Here is a 21,441-nt window from a genome sequence, read left to right as displayed (position 1 = left end):
AATTACTAGAAAAGATCATAGTTAATACGGCGAGTCACCACCAATGTTAGGTGATGACTCGCCATATTAGTAGGTTTCTTTTACATGTCCGTGCATGAAGCACCCCGTATTGACGCAGGATCCGGCAGGGCCACACTCCAAAATTATACACAAAAGGTGTACACATTAATATTTTATATGCATATATATAGCTATACACATTAATACAAAAATTTCTACAAAAAGAAAAGAAAAAGAGCAACGAATGAATAAGCTCACTAATATTGCTGGCAGAGTGAACAAAACAATATTATAACCAAAACAAAAATCAACCTATTCCAATCTTTTCTCCATTATTCCTGGTGTTAAGATGTTCCAGAATTTCAATTGATGGAAGCATGAAAATAGAGAAACTCAAAAATGAATTACAGGGGAAAAAGGACAAAAATCCATAAACAACAAGATTTCTACTTTTAATTCCCATAATTTGCTACAGAGCAAAATCTCTAACAGTAAAAAATTACTGTTGGTCTATAGCTAATGTAGAATGGAACTAACTTTGAGGTGACTGTTATTTTCCATTCACCAAGCCCAGAATTTGCCTCCAATTTGACGCCAAGACTTCAAATTAGTGAAGCAGTAATGTATTAGGACCAGTTTGCTTCACACCATTAAACCTCGTATTTGCATAGGTTCTCGAATCCCATATACTCGTGGCGCTGGATCTTCCCAATCATATTTGAGATTCCAACCCCACCTGTAAAAACGAAGAAGCAATTGTAATACTTAGCTATTCGAACGAGAAGACATAATGCAGCCAATGAGGGAAACTAGATGCTCACCTAGCGATATTGCGCTCACAAAAATGGTGAAGGCAAGGATGAAAATGATAAGAGACGCTCGTCCTAGTACAACAATCAACCTCCTCACAACGTGTTGCCCAACGAAAGCAGCAACAGTTGCCACAGCAACAAAGTAGAGTGCTGTAAGAAGCATACAATTGTCAGTTCTGACATAGACAAGAATGAAACCGAACAACAACAACAAAAATCCAAGAGTAATCCTACGAGTGATGTCTGTAGAGAAGTTGTTTACGATAAACTCTCAGCTCAAGGAAAGAATGAAACCGAACAATCTATTTTTTTTTTTAAGTTCACTAACTTAAGGGAATGGCCACATACCATAAGGAACTGGGAAACGTTTTAGAAGGTAATACTCCACCACGGACATTGATGAGGAGAACATCATCGCAAAGGTGGCAGTGGCACTTGAGACCTAATACCAGAAACACAAGCAGGGAAATGACAGTGAGTTGGTAGCATTTTTGCATGTTAAGGTGTGAATAAAAAAGGCAGACGTACGGGTGGTCACGCCACGACAGCACACAAACTGACCTGAGGAGGGACACCGAGCTCCAAAAAGAGCGGACCCATGATAAACCCTCCGCCAAGACCAAGAAGTCCGCCAACCAGACCAGCAAGTATACCGAAGAAGCAATAAACAATCAGTTGCATCACGCGGAAATTGGTGCCGTCTTCTCCCTTGGATTGAATCTTTCTCCAACCTTTGTACAGACTAATAGCTTCAAATGAAGATACCCCTACAGAAACCGGGATCTGCAGAACAAATAGAAGAGTTCATAACGGGATTGCTAGAATCACTTCGTGATCTTTTGAAGTTTGCTTCAAACATAATTTTGACATAACCAAATACAAACCTGCAATAAATTCACCGCCCAATACCACACCGAACAAGTAGCTGTGTAAATCTATTTCAAACACACAAGGCCAGTGAGTTAACAGATTAACACTAACCAAAATAATGACAAAAATTACAGATCGCCTCCTAAGTAATACATGGGAACTGAACCAAAAAGATAAGAAGTGAAAACCTTTCCAATTTGCAGCGCTAGAAATGCAATCCAAACAAAACAGAGGAGTCCGAATTCCTTCCAGCAAACATTCTCCATAACAGGAACCTAAAATGACATGGCATTTTTTAGAGTTATGAAATCAGGAGAAGCATAATATTCTCCTTTCAGAGTTAGGAAAAGTCACCTCTCGTTCGGAAGAAACCTTGGCGTCCTTGTCAGTGCCATTAGCGGGACCGCTGGGAAGGAGCTTGTATTCTGCTTCTTCACCAGTCCCTGAGGTTTTCGCTGCCTCGGCCTCCTGAAGTAAGAAATAACAGATGATTAGCAAAACCCAACAATTCACATCTCTGTTGTGCGGACTCCCCTAAATGTTGTCGCACTCGTGTCGGATCCTCCAAAAATGCACTACTTTTGGAGGATGTGACACACACCCAGCGACATTTTTGGAGAGTCCAAGCAACATAGATTCACATGCATGACTTATTTAACATTGTCTTGCTAGAATCCGGCCGGATAAATCATCTTTGGATACTTGCATCCATATGTTAGAATGGAGAGGAAAAAAAATAATAAAGATTCTAACATGCTAGAGAAGAACACAAAGTAGTGTACACATTACAGTATCTCAAAAGCAGGAAACTTCCAACAATATAAAGGTGATAACCTTTTTAATAATAGTTTCTTTCTTCCACGTCTCAACCCCTCTTAGAAAGGCCTTGGTTGATGTGCCAAGGAAGAGAACAATTAGCAGAACTGTAACCATCCAATCAGCAAATACCACATTGAAAGCAACTCCGATACTAATGCCGAGCATCAGCATTGGCTGGATGAGAACAGCCAAGTCATAATCGATAATAGGCATGTCAATTGTGGGATGCCTGAGCTTTAAGTTATAGTAAACAGTAGAGACCGCAGCTCCCATAATCATACCTGAAAAACCAGAAAAAGAATTGACGAGTTCCTTAACTAGGAGAAAACAGTTCATAACAGAAGATGACAACAACAACAACCACCCAGTATAATCCCACAAGTGGAGTCTGGGGAGGGTAGGATGTTCATAATAGAAGATGAACATTCATAAATTAAGACTTGCTACTACAGTTTACTGCTAATATTGTGTGAGTTTCTTTATTTGGAAATCAGTAAGTATTGCAATTCAGTAATCCATTCAAGTCATGAAAACGAATTTCCTAAAGGTCATGTAAATTAGTCGCTGATCTTACATTTTGAAATTGCCGTAGACGATTTTGGATCAAATCCAACGACAAGACTAAGCATGGGTACGAATATGCCACCACCACCAACGCCACCTACACTTCCAAATGCTGCGCCCAAGAATCCAATAAGGGTACCGAGAACAATTTGCCATCCAAATTTCATATCCTGCAATGACACCACAGTACATATTCAAAAATGTCCATTTCACAACATAGTCACTTGCATAAAAGCAAAAATGTGAGTATTGTAAATATCACAGAGCTCAAGGAGGTTATAAACGTAAAGTGCTATTAGTCCGATGGTGTCCGGACTAGTTTGCGGGAACCTCGACTAATTCCACGAGATACCATCTCCCACCAGCAACACGTACCAAGTAACTCTGACCACCAAGGATTTGACAGATGGGAAGAAAGCACATACTATTTTTTGCCTCCGTTGGGATTTGAACTTGAGACCTTATAGTTCTCAAAGCCACCTCATTGATCACTAGGCCACACCCTCGGGTGCAGTGACATGTATGTTCATTCCTTATGTGTCGCCTCCTAATTTTGTTCATTTCTATTTGAACATCCTAGTAATATTCTCTATTTCTTTTCTTTCTTTTTGATGTTGAGTAAGGTGACATGCATGTTCCATGCCTGCTGAAGAAAAGGGAAATGAATACCGTGCGGTAAGCATTTTGATGTGTTTGGTTATGGGTTGCATTCACTCTCTTGTAGCTCATAGAGCTTATCTTCTTCAAATTCCAGATTTAATAATTTGATCAGTTAGTGGACCACCTAAATCCAATAAAATGAGCTCATATACAATCATCAACTACTAACTATTAATTAGTGTTGCGGATCAAATAAATATGATACCAACATTTCACAAACGCTACAACAACTACACTTTAAACACAAACTAGTTGACATCGACTATATGAATATTCAATATCCGTTCCAATTCGTTTGTAACCAGTTTCATTCCAATACCCAATAATTTGTCTCGAGTTTATCAGTGGCCGAGCCACATACTATGATTCGTCGCCAAGTTACTGCGTAAATAGTAAAAACATTTTTTATACATAATACTAAATTTTGAATCCCGTTAGCATAAGGAAACTGCATTTTGAGATTTTTTTGAATCCCCTTGTCAGAATATCTAGCTCGACTTCAGGAGCTTATACAACAAACCACAAGTGGGCTCTGGGGAGGGTGATGTGTACGCATAATTTACTCCTAACTCATACCTTATGAAAGTAGAGAGGATAGACACTCGGCTCAAGAACAGTGAAAAGGACGCAATAGACAAATAATAGCAACAACAAGGTAATAGGACAACAGAAGCAAGTGGCATAACATGCAATAACAAAGATCTAGGAATACGAAAATACAAGACTAGCAGGAATACTACCGGTAGGACTAATTCTCGACCTCAACAACTTAAAGAGCTTATTTTTAAAAAAAAAGGTACTTAAAAACTTGTTCAGTCATAAAAATGAATGTTAGTTTTAACTCAAGCTATAAAAGTCACAACAACTCCAAAAGAGCATAAATCAACATGGAAAAAAAAGTTAAATTAAAAAATTCAGAATTTTACCGGCCAAACATGATGGTAACCAGATTCATTAGGCTTCCATAAAAAGTTGACAACAGTTGAAAGGTAATCTGCATCTGAAAGCTCAGTTGCACTTTGGGCTATAGCTTCTCTTCTTAAGCTTCTTTCTGCTGAAACAAATATTGCAGCTAAGAGAAAACTCCATGAAATTGACAAAAGTGGCCTAAAAATCTTCAATTTTCCTCCAACTCCCGCCATTCCAAATAAAGATTGCACCTTTTCTCCACACCCAAAACCCCAAAAATCAAAAAAGTTTTAAAAAAATTCTCCCTTTTCAAGCAAAGATTTTCTCCACACTCAAAATACCCAAAAAGTAAAAAAGCAAAAAAGTTTTAAAAATTCTCCCTTTTCAACTTTTCTTTTCTTATAATTTCAAGATTGAATTTTGAAATGAAAAATGTATGTTAAACAAACAAAAAAAAACTGAAAATGGGGATTAATAAAGATTTGATTGGTTGCTGAGGGAAGTTACAAACCAAAAATGAAAGTGAAGTATTGTGAGAAGGGAGTAAAAATAGGAGGAGAAAATGGAGGGGGAAAAGGGTGAAGGAGAAAAGGAGTAGAAAAGGGTGGATCTTTGGTCTTTTTCTGAGTGTCAAATTTGAATGAAATGAAGCGAATGCATGAATATATATGAAGAAATTAAGGAAAGAGAGGCATGATTTTGGCCTTGCCTAAAAAAAATTCCAAAGTGCGGTAATTACTAATTAGGACAAGAATTGAAACTTCACAAGTGCATTAAACAACAAGGTTTGTAAGTGGCTTGCAAGTGCTTGTTGTCTCAACTTATTTGTTTTTGAAAATGACAATTTTAAGAAAAGAATTGGCTAATATTTTATTAAATTATTTCTAATTGTCATTATTTTAATATATTTCGATATGTAAAATTTTAATTCAGCTTTATACTTTAGTTTAACTTTTAATGAAAGAAAATATCAAGTAAATTGTGATCGATAGAGGAAAAAGGTGAACAAACTATGTAGATTATATTAATCACACTTATTTCAAATTTCACATTTATTTTTCATTTTAATAGAAAAGGTAAGAAAATTTATTCTAATAAGGGTAACCCGATACACAAAGTATCTCGCGTTTGGGAAAGGACCGCACCCCAAAGGTGTTATGTAAACAGTTTATTCTAATGCAAGCATATAATGACTATTTCAACAACTCGGATATGTGACATATTAATTAATCGAGATAACTTTACCGTTGTTGCATGCTCCTCCTCAAAATTTGTTCTAAGAAATATTCCCAAAAAAGAAAAGGTACAACTATTTTTCATGATCCACAATTTTTTTCTCTTTTAAAAGGTACAACTAGTTAAAAGGTTCAACCCTTTTAACTATTTTTCTCCTTTGGTTGGGGAAAAAATTGAATTCTCACATCTTGGAGTTGATCTAGAGTAATAGATGAGGGAGAATCATTGGAGTAGGCCTCTTTTTATGGACCTTATCACGAAACATCATAAATTTGGAAGCTTATCAACTTCACCCCACTTGGGAAATTTCATAAAAAGTTTTGACCAAAAAAAAAATAAAAATAAATTCATAAAAAGCGTAATGATAACGAAAGTATTTTTTTTTTACTTTTTTTCGTCTTCTAGGAAATACTTCCTTCGGAGCTAAATATCAATATTTTTGACAAATTGCGTTTGTTTTAAAATATTTGATATTTTTTTAAGAAAATTGTTCATTATCTTCTTCTTTTTTAATCTATTCTTAGTGTTTCAATTAGTAAATATTTATTAATTAAGTGACACGTTTTAGGCGAGATGAATTTTTTTAGATAAATACTCTTAAATAATACTATTAAATAACTCTTATAAGACATGCAAAACCTTCAAAAAATGGCGTAACACAAAAACAAAAACAAAAACTAATTAAAAGGAGATGTTACTACTAAAGAAAAAAGGAAAGGCAGAAGGCCAAAAGAAAGAGTGAGCTAATTAACTTTATTAAATTTATTTTGTAAATATACAAATTACAAATGAGATCAGGATCCTTAAAAAGTGGTTCAACATTTAGTCAACAAACAACATATTATAAATTGGCTAAGACACGTAATGGTCGAGTCACATTTGAATTAGATCTTGACATATGAAAATTATCAAAATATCTTATTTAACAAATACAGTTTGACTAATTTTGTTTTCTTTTTTCTCCATCCAAGATTCTATTTAAAAGGTTTCCCACTTTATGTTTTGTTAATGAATCATAGAATCCTTATTTTGATTCCAATCCCCACCCCACCCCCCACCCCTTTTTATATATTTTTTTCTGATGTTATTCGATAATTATTTGATTCTGTATCCAAATTTTGAATTCTAATTAAAAACAAAGGAATGTTTACCGCTTCACCATAATATCTAAATCACTCCAATGCATATAAAAAAACTCCATTATTGCCTAACTTTAAGTGATAATTTAGCGGTAGAGCTACACGCTTCATCTATCATTATATTTGCGGTTCTATAAATTAAATGATCATCATAAATATTTTCAGAACGGCAGATCTCTCATTTTTATCTTTCTCTTTAATTAAATAATTTAACAGAAAATAGTTTAGCTGACAAGAGGTTATAACTCAAATTGCACTGTTCAAAATCGAGTTTCATTTTCACCTGCTGCTAGCTATGTCATCCTTATATTCCCTTATTAAATGTTACTACTAAGTACTAACTATGCCCAAAAGTAAAAATATTCTTTTTCAATTTTCTTTGATAATAATTATACGAATGTTAGAATCTTTTGCCAAAATAAATAAAAGATTGCTTTGTAAGTTTTTTTCATGTCCATCAATTATTTGGGCTTTATAAATAAATAAATAAATAAATAAATAAATATATATATATATATATATATATATATATATATATATATATATCTGTGTGTGTGTGTGTGTGTGAGAGCTTCAGAGAAGCAGTAAAGAAATGTGAATACACACACACAAACCAAAAGAGTAGTTTTGACTCGAACTTATATTTATATTGAAAAATTAACTAAATAAATACAATAGTTTATTTTGAACCAAAATAAATCAAATGAATCGTGGTATGAAACTCTAACCCGAATATAAAGTCCAAATCCTAAACTCACTTTCGGCTAGCTCAATTATCCTTTCAAAAAAAAAATTAATTTTTCATCCGGTATACAATACTCCTTCCGTCTCATATTATGTGTCGTGTTTCTCTTTTACACGCCCCTTAAGAAATATTAATTAGGAAAGAAATTAGACTATTCTATCCTTATTTGTATCTTAAGATATAATCTTTTTTCATAATATTTATTATATTTATGTGTTATCTCTATCTTCAAGAATAATTATTACTATGAGAAAAAATGAAAAAAAAATTAATTTTATCTTGAACTTATAAAATGATAAATAATTTGAGATAGATTAATTTTAGTAACCACGACGGAAGGAATACCAATTTTCCAAGTTTAGCAAGCCAACAGGAATGCAGATGATCATTGACAGTGGCATCCTTATTATTTCTGCTAAAACAGTTTTTCACATGACTTCACTTACTACCACTGAGAGTTATTAACTTCTATGTTTTTCAGATTTTTGAAAAGTACCGTTGCACTCGTACTGAATCTTTTAAAAATAAACTATTTTGAGGAAGATCGAACAATATAAAATTCAGCTTAATCAACTATAATTTCTTTTAAAGTTGAGATACATGATACTACCCCTCTCCTCTCATGTGCTAAAATAGAGTTGAATTTCGTTGTTAGGATTTAGATTAGTTTATGTGACAAGAATTTAAGGAACAACCTCAAATCGATATTCACAACTATTATTGAAAAATGATCATTTAAGTATGTGCATAAAATTCTGAAATTCTAAGTTAATATCAGAGAAATAAAAAGAAGAAAACTATATTAAAATATATGAAAGTGATAATAGCTTTAGTTAGTCTGTCATTTTCTTTGTATCAAGTAGTAAATATATCAAGGTTTAATATAAGCAGCGGACAATAATATATACGTAGTAGAATAACTTGCATTTTTTTGTTTGATTCTTATTGGATGCTTCTAATTAAGTGTACCTGTTCTAGATTTGAACAGTAATTTTTTACTTAAAAGTGATGACGTATACAGCTTACAGATTATTAAAAAAAATAGATATATAATTTTGGACTCTTTTTTTCCCCCCTTTTTTGGTTACTTATCATTGGATACTACTTCCTTACTTGTGGCATCAAAATGATCTTGTCCATATGGAGATATCCCATGAATCTAGACACATGCAATGAGAAAAAAAGAATAATATTACCATTTTTATTAATAAGATATTCATTTAACTGAGATCTACGTACGTTTGAACGAACACATCTTAGTCAGGTTTTATTTTATTTTGTAATATAAAGATTTAAGATCGAGACAACTTGCTGAAAAATATACGTACCATTTTTTCTTATAATTCAATCTAGAAGCCTTTGCATCAACTTGCCTTCCATTATTCATATTTATATAATTATTTGACCGAAAACTTGTACATGCAAGTTACGTGCTAGTGCTATATTTGAGGATGTTCGACTCATCTTGTATTTATGTCGAATATTTTATCGAGTACTTGATAAATGGTATCTACAAATCAATATAGATATTGTTCCATTAAAATTTAGGCAGAAAAAAAATTAATATTATATAGTGCATAATATATACAGATATCAGATATATATCCACCAAAATTTAGGTAGATAAAAAGAAATTATATATTATATTATATATTATATATTATTAATGTTTTAATTAAGATTATTATGAAAAGTTAAAGAAAAATGACATTGTATAGCCGCTGTAAAAAATAATTGTCTAAATAATATATAAAATTTGTATATTTTTGTATATATACACATTCTTTATGTTATATACAAAATTATATAAATTTTATATACTTTTACGGCTACCAAATATAAATAATTTCTGACGCAGATTAAAAGTGATAATAATACCAAAGTTAACGAGTCTTACCAGATCCAACCGTTCAAACCTGATGATGATGATGATCCAAGTCGCCCACGTGATTTGACAATCAAACCTTCGTAATAAATCCACTTATTGAGGTATTTGGAGATGGTGATTGTTATCATTTTGGAGCAATTTTATTTAAGACACACATACCTAGGTTAATTAATTCAAATAAATACGAGTAAGAATTATTTATTTATTTATTTATTTATTTATTTTAGGAGCATATTCTCGAGAATCAAACAAATTATCGTAGTCCCTCTGATTCACTTTAATTGAATTTTTGGTTGTTTTCATACGTATTAAAGAATTATTGTAATCATTTTGGAGCGTTTTTTATTTAAGACACACCTAACTCATATTCCCTCCGTTCACTTTTACTTGTCCACTATTGACTTTGCACACCCCTTAAGAATAATAAATAAAGTGCATAATTTACCATGATACCTATATAATTGGTGTATAGTCTTAATGGATTTGAAAAATGATTTTGAATGAGTAATTAATGTTAAGGAGCAAAACATGGAAAATATATTATTTTTCTCTTGATATGCGAAAAGTGACAAGTACTCCCTCTTTCGCTTTTACTTGTCCACTATTAACTTTGCACACCCCTTAAGAAATAATAAATAAAGTGCATAATTTACCATGATACACATATTAATTGATGCATATTTTTAATGGATTTGAGAAAATAATTTAAAATGAGTAGTTAATATTGTGGGTATAACTCGGGGAAAAAAATGTCTTCTCTTGATATGTTAAAAGTGACAATAACAACAACAACAACAACATATCCAGTATAATCTCATTGTTGGGGTCTGGGGAAGGTAGTGTGTACGCAGACCTTACCCTTACCTGGAGAGGTAGAGAGAATGTTTTCGATAGATCCTCGACTCAAGAAAGGTAGAAAAGAAGAAGAAGAAGAAGAAGAAGAAGAAGAAGAAGAAGAAGAAGAAGAAGAAGAAGAAGAAGAAGAAGAAGAAGAAGAAGAAGAAGAAGAAGAAGAAGAAGAAGAAGAAGGAAAAATGGATGTTTGGAGGAGGAAGAGGAGGAGGAGAATGGGGGGAAGAAAAACAGAAGAGGGATACAGAAGACGATAAGGAAAAGGTGGGGGGGGGGGGAGGGTAGCATCAAACAGTAACAATCAGGGAGCAACAAATTTCAATAAAAGGGGAAAAAAATAACATCAAATAGTAACAATCAGGGAGAAAATATTTTTGGTAGCAATTTTAAAAAATAATGGATGTGGTTGCTAAGTACCAGATATAATAATAAACTAAAAGAAAGTATATTTCAACCAACAACAAGAATATTACTAGTACTACTTGTAAATCTAGGAGAAACTCATAACTACATGTCAACTCACCACCTTAATCATCGACTTCCACACCTTCCTATCGTTGGTCATGTCCTTGGTTAGGTGAAGCACCGATATGTCCTGCATAATCATCTTTCTACAATACTTCTTTGGTCTACCCCTACCCTTCCTCACCGTCGTCATAGTCAACCTCTTATACCTACTGACTGGGGCATATATGTCTCTCCTTCTCACATGCCCAAACGATCGCAGAGTCAATTCCCGTAACTTGTCTTCCATGGATGCCACTCCCACCTTGTCCCTAATAACTTAATTTCTAATTTTGTCTTTCCTGGTATGTCCACACATCCATCTCAACATCTTCATTTCAGCTATGCTCATTTTCTGGACATGGGACTTTTTGACATGCCAATACTCAGTTCCATACAATATAGGCGGTCTAACCACCACCCTATATAATGTGCCATTAAGTCTAGGCGACACATTCTTATCGCATAAATGGTATCTGAAAGTGACAAGTAAAAGTGAAAATTTATTTTTAGAATATTGAACAAGTAAATGTGAACGGAGAGAGTAAAAATAAAAAATTATTTTTAGAATATTTGACAACTAAAAGTGAACATAGGGACTATATACCTATGTTAATTAATTCTCGATTAAGAAATAAAAATGAGTAAGAATATTTCTTTAAATTTTAGGAGCATATTTCTCGAGAATCAAACAAACTATAGTTAGCTGATAAATGGTTGATCAGACATGGTTATGCGGGTGTCGCGCTTCCTCCAGTATTTACATATAGCTTCTTGGACTTTTATACGGACTAAAAATCGCATGGATTTAAGCCTCTCGTAGCCAGCATAGATGATCAGGCAATACTCCCTCTCCTATCCAACTCCCACCCCTTATTTAACAATATTATTATGGATTGCAGGTACCTTTTTCGCCAACTGGATGATCCGATCGTACTAGACACGTACATGGAGCAAAATCGGGTGGCTGATATACTTGCAAATTTTGGTTGCACTTTGGACAACTCTGCGGATTTCACTACCTTTACACACCCGCCAATTTCAGTACAAACGGCTTTGGAAGAAGACAAGCTAGGAATATTTTTGTTAGACACATTGTACCTGCTACCGTATGTAACACGTATTGCTCAGACGCTTCTTTTTGTAAACCCCATCTCGAGGATTTAACTAGTTCTAGCTCAAACCCCCTCCCCTCTTTTTGTCACGACCCACAAGGAGGTCGTCCCTGTAGTTCTTTACTTATGCAGGTCTGTCGTATCTTGTGCCTATGTCAACTTTAGCTCCTTGTATTATACACTCTTTATCTTAATATAACTAGTTTCTTTTGGACAAAAAAAAAAGATAAATGGTGATGAGACTGCAATTCATCCTAATGTGTAAGGTTGGAAAGTTTGAACTAGAAGTTTGGACCTACAAAAATAAACAATTTTATAGTTTATTGTAATTGTTTATTAGGAAATGGAACATTTTGACCAACCTTCCTGTCATTCTTGATTTGAATCTGAGTTGAATTAGTAATATATATAAAATTTAGACATGTGAATGTGTGAATGTTTTATTGTCTTTGTTAATGTTTTCCTACATGTGAAATGATTCCATTTTGGAGCTATTAGAGAATTAAAAAAATAAACACTGTAGAAGTTCCATACACTTTGAAGTTTGTTCAATGTTCATATATCCTCTATTAATTTCCATAAAAATGACAAATGCTTTCCTTTTGCTTCAAACATGTAGAACTAGCATGTTTGATTTAATGGTCAATAAAATGATGTAAATGTTAGAGATCGAGGTTTAAATTTCTATAGAGACTATATATGCATATATATGCATTTTTATGCCATCATATCATATATTCCTTTAGATAGTACTCCTTTAGTCACCGTCTTCGTGTAGTAATCGCAATTCAAAAGTCAAATTATGTGAACTTTGTTCAATAAAAATATACATTTTTCATCATATTGATATGCTATTGCAAATTATAGTACTTTTAGTATACTCTTCAAATATCTAAATTTAATTTTAAAATATTGAGATAATATAATTATTTACTCTAAAAAATGGATAACAATTGAATTTATACGTGATTTTAGGAATATGTGGATTAATCCAATACAAATGATATATGACGTAAGATAAGCAAATAAAAGACAGAGTAAATAACCAAACTAACGATGATATTGAATACGAGCTCGATTAAAAGCCTAACAAGAAGCTCGCCTTCGGTTCCGAACCAATGTTTATGAAGAACTTATGAATCAAAACAAGAACTTTGAACAACCATTAGAAACAGAGAAAACTAGATGTATACTGTCTTGGTATGTGTGTTACAATGTGTCCAATGAATAATTAGCTTCCCTTTTATATAGTAGGGGAGTTTTACCCTAAGTACAATTTTAAAAAGGTAAAAATCTTCCTCTTCGCTAATCGATGATCTACCGCTGATACGGACCGAGATTCACGCCGTGATATCCGGTCTAACCGGATATCACGGCCCTTTGTTAATCGTGTGTGGTCGTTCGGTAATGCTCCCCGAGGTCTTGGGACTCGAACCGAACCTGGAGGGCGCAGTCTCGATGGTTCTGAGGGCAGGTGTTTTGCTCGGGCCTCGATGTAAGAGGCTCCTGGGTTCGATTCTGATTCCCCGCAGTTATGTCCTTACTTAGTTTGCCTCACAAGTATATCAGGGTACTCACCAGCCTCAATTTTTATCCGTTTACAGAGAGTCCCCTTATTTCTCAGAGAGTAAGTTTGCCAAAACGATGGAAAACGATAGATGTCAATCATCGGCTGGTTGCCTCCAAATGCGAAGTGTCGCCTGCTTCGCTATAAAAGCTTCCATCATTTGTTCTTTTTCTACTTTTCGACCAAGCTTTTTCCTTCGAGCTTCCCATTTATCATCAAACTTCTTTCAAACCTTCATATCTTCATCTTTGTTCTTCATCATTCATAGTGATTTCCATATTTTTTTTACCCAGATTTCCTTCAAATCTCCATACTCGATTCTTCATCCTTCAAATTCGTTCTTTCAAACCTTCGTATTTTTTCTTTAAAATTTCAAACTTCTCTAGATAACAATGGCTAAAACATCCAAAATTATTCCTCAACAAGTTGCCTCTTCATCTTCCTAACCGGTCGTCGGTACTGAGGTGGTTGCTCCTGAAGTAGTTGCCCTCGAAATGGCTTCTCCCGAGGTGACTGCCGACGAACTGGGCCTCGAGCCTCCCTTGAAAATGTTTATTCCCAGGGATTGCTCAATTGCAAACGACTTTAAGGTCGAGAAACCCTCACACAAACAGGACCGGGGTGAAGGAACATCAAAGTAAATATGTTCCGTGATCGAAGACGTCCTTCCCGTGGTTTGAAAGGACTGCAATTGGGAAGATAAGGATGTAGTAATCCCCGGGCCCGAGGACGCCATTACTACCCACGTGGATGGGGTACTTAAGTGTTTACACTTACCCCTTCACGCTAGGCCTGATGGACCCGATTGTTCTGGATTTTTGCAAGTGGTACGAGGTGTGCCTCGGGCAAATCCATCCATATCTATAGAGGATCGTGATCATCCTTCGTTACTTCGTGAACAAGATCGAGTCTCGTCAGTTCATCATCGATCATCTACTTTATTTATATAGTCCCCGAATTTTTCGAAGGGGACTGATCAAGCTTGCTCGTCGGGCCAGCAAGGCCCCTTTTTCGAGCATTGATGAAGATAAAGACCAGGGCTGGCAGGGACGCTTCGATCAGTTGAAGACCGAAGTCTTGATTCCCCCTGAGTTCATTTTATTCCCTGAGAAGTGGAACGCATCTCGTAAGTGTAGTCTTTCCTTAAGCGCCAATGTTTTTCTTCAATTTATTTCTTCTCATTCATATTTGTGGTTGTGTAGCTGTCGCCCGGGTTCCGAATGCGGTCCCCCAGCTAAAAGAATGGATCGAGGGCATATGTACACGGATGATGTACTCTGAGCGCTCATGGCGCAAGATTTCGAAGGGAAGATAGGAGGTCCGTTCTCATGGTAAGGTCTCTCTCTGAATAGTTAATAATATGCTTCTAACTTTCATCATACTGACTTTCCTTCCCCTTTGTTGTTATAGGTTTGCCTAAGACCATCGAACTTAGGCCTTCAGAGGTGGACGAAGACGTGTCCTTGTCCATTGATCCCTTTATTACTGGACAGCCCGGGGATGCCGTGGAGGAAAAGAAAAAAAGGAAGAGAAAACCTTCGGGCTTCCCGGGCCCTGAGGTGAAACCAAAGAAGAGGGTGGCTCGAAAGTCCAGGAAGAGCTCTAGCTCCCGAGTGCCAGACTCTGATTCTCTTCTCCGGCTCAAAGACGAGCCGGAAGAAGACCTCATTTTCGTCGCCCACGAAATGACCCTTCATGGGGGGCAGGAGGCAATCGAGGGAGAGACTCGTGAGGCTGGCCTCCCTCAGACTTGAGAGGTCGATATGGAGACCCGGGGTGGGACTTTCCAAGACATTATCTCTGCTTCGAAGGAAGCGCCTGGTATAATAAAAATTATGGGGACGCCCTCCTATACTGAGTCCATGATTGAGGAGGCTCAAGAGGGAAAGGAGAAGTCCAATGAAGAGGTCCATGGCACGGGCGATCCCCTTTATTCCTTTTTCGATGGCGTGGACTTGTCCGTTTTGGAAGATTTTTCTGGGTTGGGTGACCTGGAAGTTCCGAAAAAGGACACACCCTCCGAATTTGGCGGGCTGAGTTCGAGCCCAAAATTGATTATTGAGTTCCATGCTCCGAGTGTGGACCCCGATCTCAAGAGATCGGTTATTCTTACTGTCCCGGAGGATGCTCGATTTTTGTCTACTCCCGTTGGGATTGCTAGCTACCTTGGATGCCTGATGACTGAGGAGGACCAATAAAAAATGAACGAAGTGAACGTGTTGCGCCTTTTCAATGAGGCGCGGCAGGCGCTGAACCGGGTAAGGCATTATTACGTCCCTTTGAACTTTACTTAGGTTTTGATATTTCTCACCTTTTCATATTTTTGCAGGTCTCGGTACTTCATCACGAGAGCTTCCTTCGGTACCGGGTCGAGGTCAATCAACTTGAGCTCTAGGTCAAGGAGCTGGCCCAGAAAAGGGATATGTACAAGCTCCTCAGCGAGCAACAAGAAAGGGTCATTAAGAACCTTCAGGCCGAGCTGGATAAGGCTCAGAAATAAGCATCGGTCCTAAGGCGGTAGCATGCCGTCTTGGTTGAAAAGGTAAAGGTCTTTGAAGTTAGAAATAAGGAACTCGTCATAGTGGCTAACGACAATACCTCGCAGGTCTAGCAAAAGATCGACCAGATCGACCAACTCCGAAAGGAGATGGATGAGATCCAAGTCATGGTCGGTGGTTGGAAGAGAAAGATGGATCTGCTGGCCTCAGAGAAGGATACTGCCCAGGCGAAGCTGTCATCAGTAATGGTTCAAATTCGGGTGGCGAAGGAGAAAGCTAATAAGCGAGCTCAACTAAATGAGGATCTCCGAGCACAGCTGGGCTCGGCCATTACAGAATGGGATGCCCTTGGTAAAGAGCTCGAAGCAACAAGGTCCAAGTTGGAGACAAACTCGGCTGATGCTGAAGAGATGGTGGCCCAATACAAGGCTGATGTCGAAGCAGTCGAGGCCCGCCTAAAGACTAATGCCGAATACATGAGGCATCTCGCTCGAAGGGAGACCCTCGAAGAGATCCATGCCTGAGGCTTTGACCTGTCTATCGAGATCGAGGAGGAAAAAAGACTTGAGGCCGAGGCAAAGAAACTAGCAAAACCTGAAGGTGAAGAAGGCTCCAAAGAATCTGAAGGCCCCGATGGTTCTGGTGACGAATCAGGCTCCGGTGAAGATCATGAATGAATGTCATAGGCGGTTTTTAGTTTTTGTGTTCTGTATATATATTTTATTCATTTTGAGGCCATTTTTGTTGGGCCTTTGTAAAGATATTCTTGAATATATAAAATTTCTCCTTTTGGCAATTTTAACTTTTTAGCATCTTTTCACATTTTCCATTCTTGCAAATAATTCTGATGTCTTAGCATAGAATCAAATATAGTAATAGGTCATCTATTTTTTGGAGGTCCAAACGGAACCTGACCTCGATGCAAGCTTTTATTTGCTCGAAGCTTTAAAAACTTGGAGTGACCGGAAGTTGTTCAAAAATACTTAAGTTTTCTTAGGCGATGCTTTTGCCGAGGATAACCTTTTAGCGGGTTTTGAATATTTATTGAAGGCTTTATGTTTTGATTACGGGCTTCGGACGTCTTCGAACCGTTTTTAGGGCGGCCAAAGCATTTTAGGTTTAGGCACTACCTAATAGGTTTTGTGCTTCTGGATTTTTATAACCCGAGTTGCCCGAACTTATTTCGGATGACAGTCCCCGAGTGAGGGTTGCCCTTGGGATCAGGTAGGTATAGCCCTTGGACTTGACATTCCCAGGGTAGGGATAACCCTTAGGCTCGGTGCTTTAAGAGGCAAAAATATGTAATAGCAAGGTAGAAACTTTTTCTCATTTTTGTGTGTAAAGTACAAGACTGAAAGCGTGTAAAAACTTGTATTATGGCTAAGGTGGCCTACGCGGACACGATTCACTTAACCGTTTGGACCTTACTATAAATTCTAACCACCGAGCCTAGGTTGTTCAAGCACAAAGTTTCCTTCTTTCCTTGCTGAGAAACTTGACCCGAGGGTGATGGCCCCCAATTTTCGAGGTCAATCATGAGAGGGTTCGAATACTGTTGATGAGACCATTCACTCCGACTTAAAATCGATCTTCGATTCTAAGTTAGCACGATTTACTGTTGCCTCTTTAAAAACCTTACCGAAAAATCCATTTAGGACAAATCGGTTCAAGGGAAAAAGAGTGCAACACGTGCTTTCAGACCTAATAGTCACATTATCCTGCTTTGATTGTTGCCTGCAAGTGTTAGTCCGATTCACAATATTATAAGAAGGTGAATGAGATCGTACCTTAGAAGTATTACCGCTATAAGTACGTCACGATCCAGTTGTTCGGTAGTTGTGCACTGTTTCCTACTTTGAGTTTGTGTGAGCCTTTACCGCTAATCCCGATGACTCGATATGGTCTTTCCCAATTTGGCCCCAGATTCCCCTCATTCGGGTTCTGGGTGTGCAATGTTACTTTTCTTAACACCAAGTCCTTGATATTGAAGTATCGGAGGTTGGCTCTTTTATTGTAATACCTTTCTATCCGCTATTTCTGGGCGGCCTCACGCCTTTCATCCAATAGTTCCGGGCTCGTGCTCATGGCCTCATCATTTGATTCTTTGGTCGCATAAAGGAACCTGAGGCTCGGTTCTACCACTTCGACTGATATTAGTGCTTCGACACCGTAGACCAATGAAATTGGAGTGGCCCCGGTACTAGATTTTGAGGTTGTGTTGTATGCCCACAAGGCTTCAGGCAGAATTTCCTTCTATTTCCCTTTGGCATCAATCAACCTTTTCTTTAGGTTTTGAAGTATGATCTTGTTTGTTGATTTCACCTGCCCATTCCCACTATGGTGATAGGGTGTTGACAAGATCTTTTTGATCTTATGGTCTTCGAAAAATTTGTTTACCTTGCTGCTAATAAACTGTTTCCCGTTATCACACACTATCTCGGCCTGTATCCCGAACTGGCATATTATATGGTCCTAAATGAAGTTAACGACTTCTTTTTCTCGGACCTTCTCGAACGCTTGAGCTTCGACCCACTTAGAAAAATAATCTGTCATAAACAGTATGAATTAAGCCTTACCAGGTCCCCTCGGTAGGGGACCGACAATGTCCATTCCCCACTTCATGAACGGTCAAGGTAACAAGACCGAATGTAGTAGCTCTCCGGGTTGATGGATCATCGGTGCATGTATCTGACAGCCGTCACATCTTCGTTCAAAGTCCTTTGCATCTTTCTCCATGCTGATCCAGTAATATCCAGCCTTGATTATCTTACGAACCAAAGATTCTTCCCCCGAATGGTTTTCGCAGGTGCCTTCGTGAACTTCCCTCAAAACATATTCGGTGTCTCCCGGCGCCAAGCACGGGCCATCGAACGTTCTTTTGAATAGAGTATTTTCAGACAGGCTGAACTTGGACACCTTTGTGCATATGATTTTTTAGGATCCGAACGCAACTTCCCAGTCTTCAAGTAGTCTATATACTTGTTTCTCCAATCCCAAGTTAAACTTGTTCAGTTTATTTCGGCATGGCCTTCTTCCATTACCGATTTCATAGTTGTACGACCGTTCCTGAACAGAATTCATCGTCATCAGTCGATGACCCCAAGTTATCCAGATCATTGGCCTCGCTTTTTTGATCTCGGGGTACGTGTTGTAGGGTTCATTTCGTGAATTGATGCAGCATTACATGCAATTTGTCTAAATACACTCGCACTCGTTCCTCTTTTACATCAAACATCCCGTTGACTTGATTTACCACAATGAGGGAATCGCACTTAGCTTCGACCACCTAGGCCCCCAAGCTTTTAGCCAATTCAAGACCTACAATCATGGCCACATACTCAGCCTCATTATTAGTCAAGTTCACAGTCCTTATAGATTGCCTGACTACGTTACCCGTAGGCGACTTCAATACGATGCCGAGTCCGGACTCCTTTGTGTTCAGGGCGCCATTCGTAAAGAGGGTCCAAATTCTTGAGGAAGTTACTGAGGTTAACAATAATTCCTTTTCGACTTTGGGAATTAAGGCCGACGTAAAGTCGGCCACGAAATATGCCAAAATTTGTGATTTGATGGCAGTTCAGGGTCGATATTCGATATCGTGTCCGCTAATTTCTACAGCCCATTTAGCTAGTCGGCCCGAGAGCTCGGGTTTATGTATCATGTTCCTTAGTGGGTAAGAAGTTACGATGCATATGAGGTGGCATTGAACGTATGACTTTAACTTTCTGGAGGCGCTTAGAAAAGCGAGCGCCAATTTTTCCATGTGAGGATACCTTGTCTCGGCCTCGCCTAGAGTTCTACTAACATAATAGTTAGGAAATTGTGTATCTTCCTCTTCTCATACTAGTACTCCACTTACCGCTACCTCGGATACCGCCAAGTACATGTACATCTATTCATCTGCCTTCAGAGTATGGAGCAAGGGTGGACTTGAAAGGTACCGTTTGAGTTCTTCCAAAGCTTGTTGGCACTCCGGGTTCCAAGATAAGTTATTATTCTTCTTTAAAAATGAGAAGAACCGATGGCTCTTATCGAAAGACCTCGATATGAACCGGCACAGTATGACTATGCGCCTGATTAACCTCTGAACGGCCTTGAGACTTTCCATCATGGTGATGACTTTTATAGCTTTGATTTTATTAGGATTGATCTCGAAACCTCGGTTGGACACCATGAATCCAAGGAACTTCCCGGATCTGACCCCGAATGCACATTTCTCCGGGTTCAACTTCATATTGTATTTCTTCAGTATGTCAAAGGTTTCCTACAAATGTTTCAAATGGTCCTCTGCTCGCACAGACTTAACTAACATATCGTCAATATAAACTTCCATCGATTTTCCTATTTATTTTTCGAACATCCGGTTTACAGGGAGTTGATAAGTCGCATCGGTAGTTTTTAGTCTGACCGGTATTACGTTATAACAATAGGTGCTGAATTTAGTGATGAAGGAAGTTTTTTCTTGATCACACAGGTCCATTCGGATTTGGTTTTACCCGGAATAGGCGTCGAGAAAGTTGAGTATCTCGTGCCCGGCCGTTGTATCGATCATGCGATCGATGTTAGGCAAAGGAAAAGAGTCCTTGGGGCACGCCTTGTTCAAGTCTTTGTAATCTACGCACATTCTTAATTTATTTCCCCTTCTTAGATACTACCACTACGTTAGCTAACCCATCCGGGTACTTAACTTCTCGAATGGAACCTATTTTAAGGAGTTTGGATACCTCGTCTTTGATGAATGCATGTTTGACTTCGAACTGAGGCCTCCTCTTCTATTTAACCGGGTGGAACTTCGGATCCAAGCTCAGCTTATGAGTGGTTATTTCTAGCGGGATCCATGTCATATCTAGATGGGGACCAAGAGAAGTAATCTATGTTAGCTATAAGGAATTTAATGATCTTTTTCCTGAGCTCGAGAGTGAACCCCGTGACAAGGTATACCTTCCGATCGGGCAAGTGTTCGATTAATATGACTTTCTCCAGCTCCTCGACCATCGATTTGGTGGCATCACAATCGTCAGGGGTTATGAATAGCCTAGAAACTTTGTAATCATCATCGCATGCTTCTTGCTTCTCTGATTCGGTCGGGCCGGTGTCAGTGATTGCTATTTAGCTTCTTCCTTCCCAGCTGGCTCAGTGTTCTTTAATGTCGAGAGTGTGGACACTGAGATCACCTCATCGACCACAAAAATTTCTGTTGTGGCCGGCTGCTCTCCGTAAACCGTCTTGATCCCTCCCGGTGTGGGGAACTTCAGTGCCTGGT

At 37.6% G+C, this 21,441-nt stretch overlaps 1 protein-coding gene across 1 annotated transcript; it reads right to left on the bottom strand.

Annotated features, from left to right (window-relative positions):
• Nucleotides 1-245: 245 nt before the first annotated feature.
• On the bottom strand, nucleotides 246-5,340 carry LOC107800477 (sulfite exporter TauE/SafE family protein 3-like). The gene is made up of 10 exons (XM_016623652.2): nucleotides 4,652-5,340; nucleotides 3,076-3,235; nucleotides 2,517-2,782; nucleotides 2,037-2,150; nucleotides 1,871-1,957; nucleotides 1,697-1,747; nucleotides 1,374-1,595; nucleotides 1,161-1,254; nucleotides 822-962; nucleotides 246-736 (listed from the first exon to the last, which is right to left on the bottom strand). The coding sequence occupies exons 1-10, from the start codon at nucleotides 4,865-4,867 to the stop codon at nucleotides 651-653; spliced, it is 1,437 nt and encodes a 478-aa protein (XP_016479138.1). The 5' UTR covers nucleotides 4,868-5,340; the 3' UTR covers nucleotides 246-650.
• Between the last annotated feature and the right edge of the window lie 16,101 nt (nucleotides 5,341-21,441).

The sequence above is a fragment of the Nicotiana tabacum genome, chromosome 19, assembly GCF_000715075.1.
Source record: "Nicotiana tabacum cultivar K326 chromosome 19, ASM71507v2, whole genome shotgun sequence".
Classification (NCBI taxonomy): domain Eukaryota; kingdom Viridiplantae; phylum Streptophyta; class Magnoliopsida; order Solanales; family Solanaceae; genus Nicotiana; species Nicotiana tabacum.
Note: the sequence above shows the minus strand (reverse complement) of the source record. Positions and strands in the feature narration are given on the sequence as shown.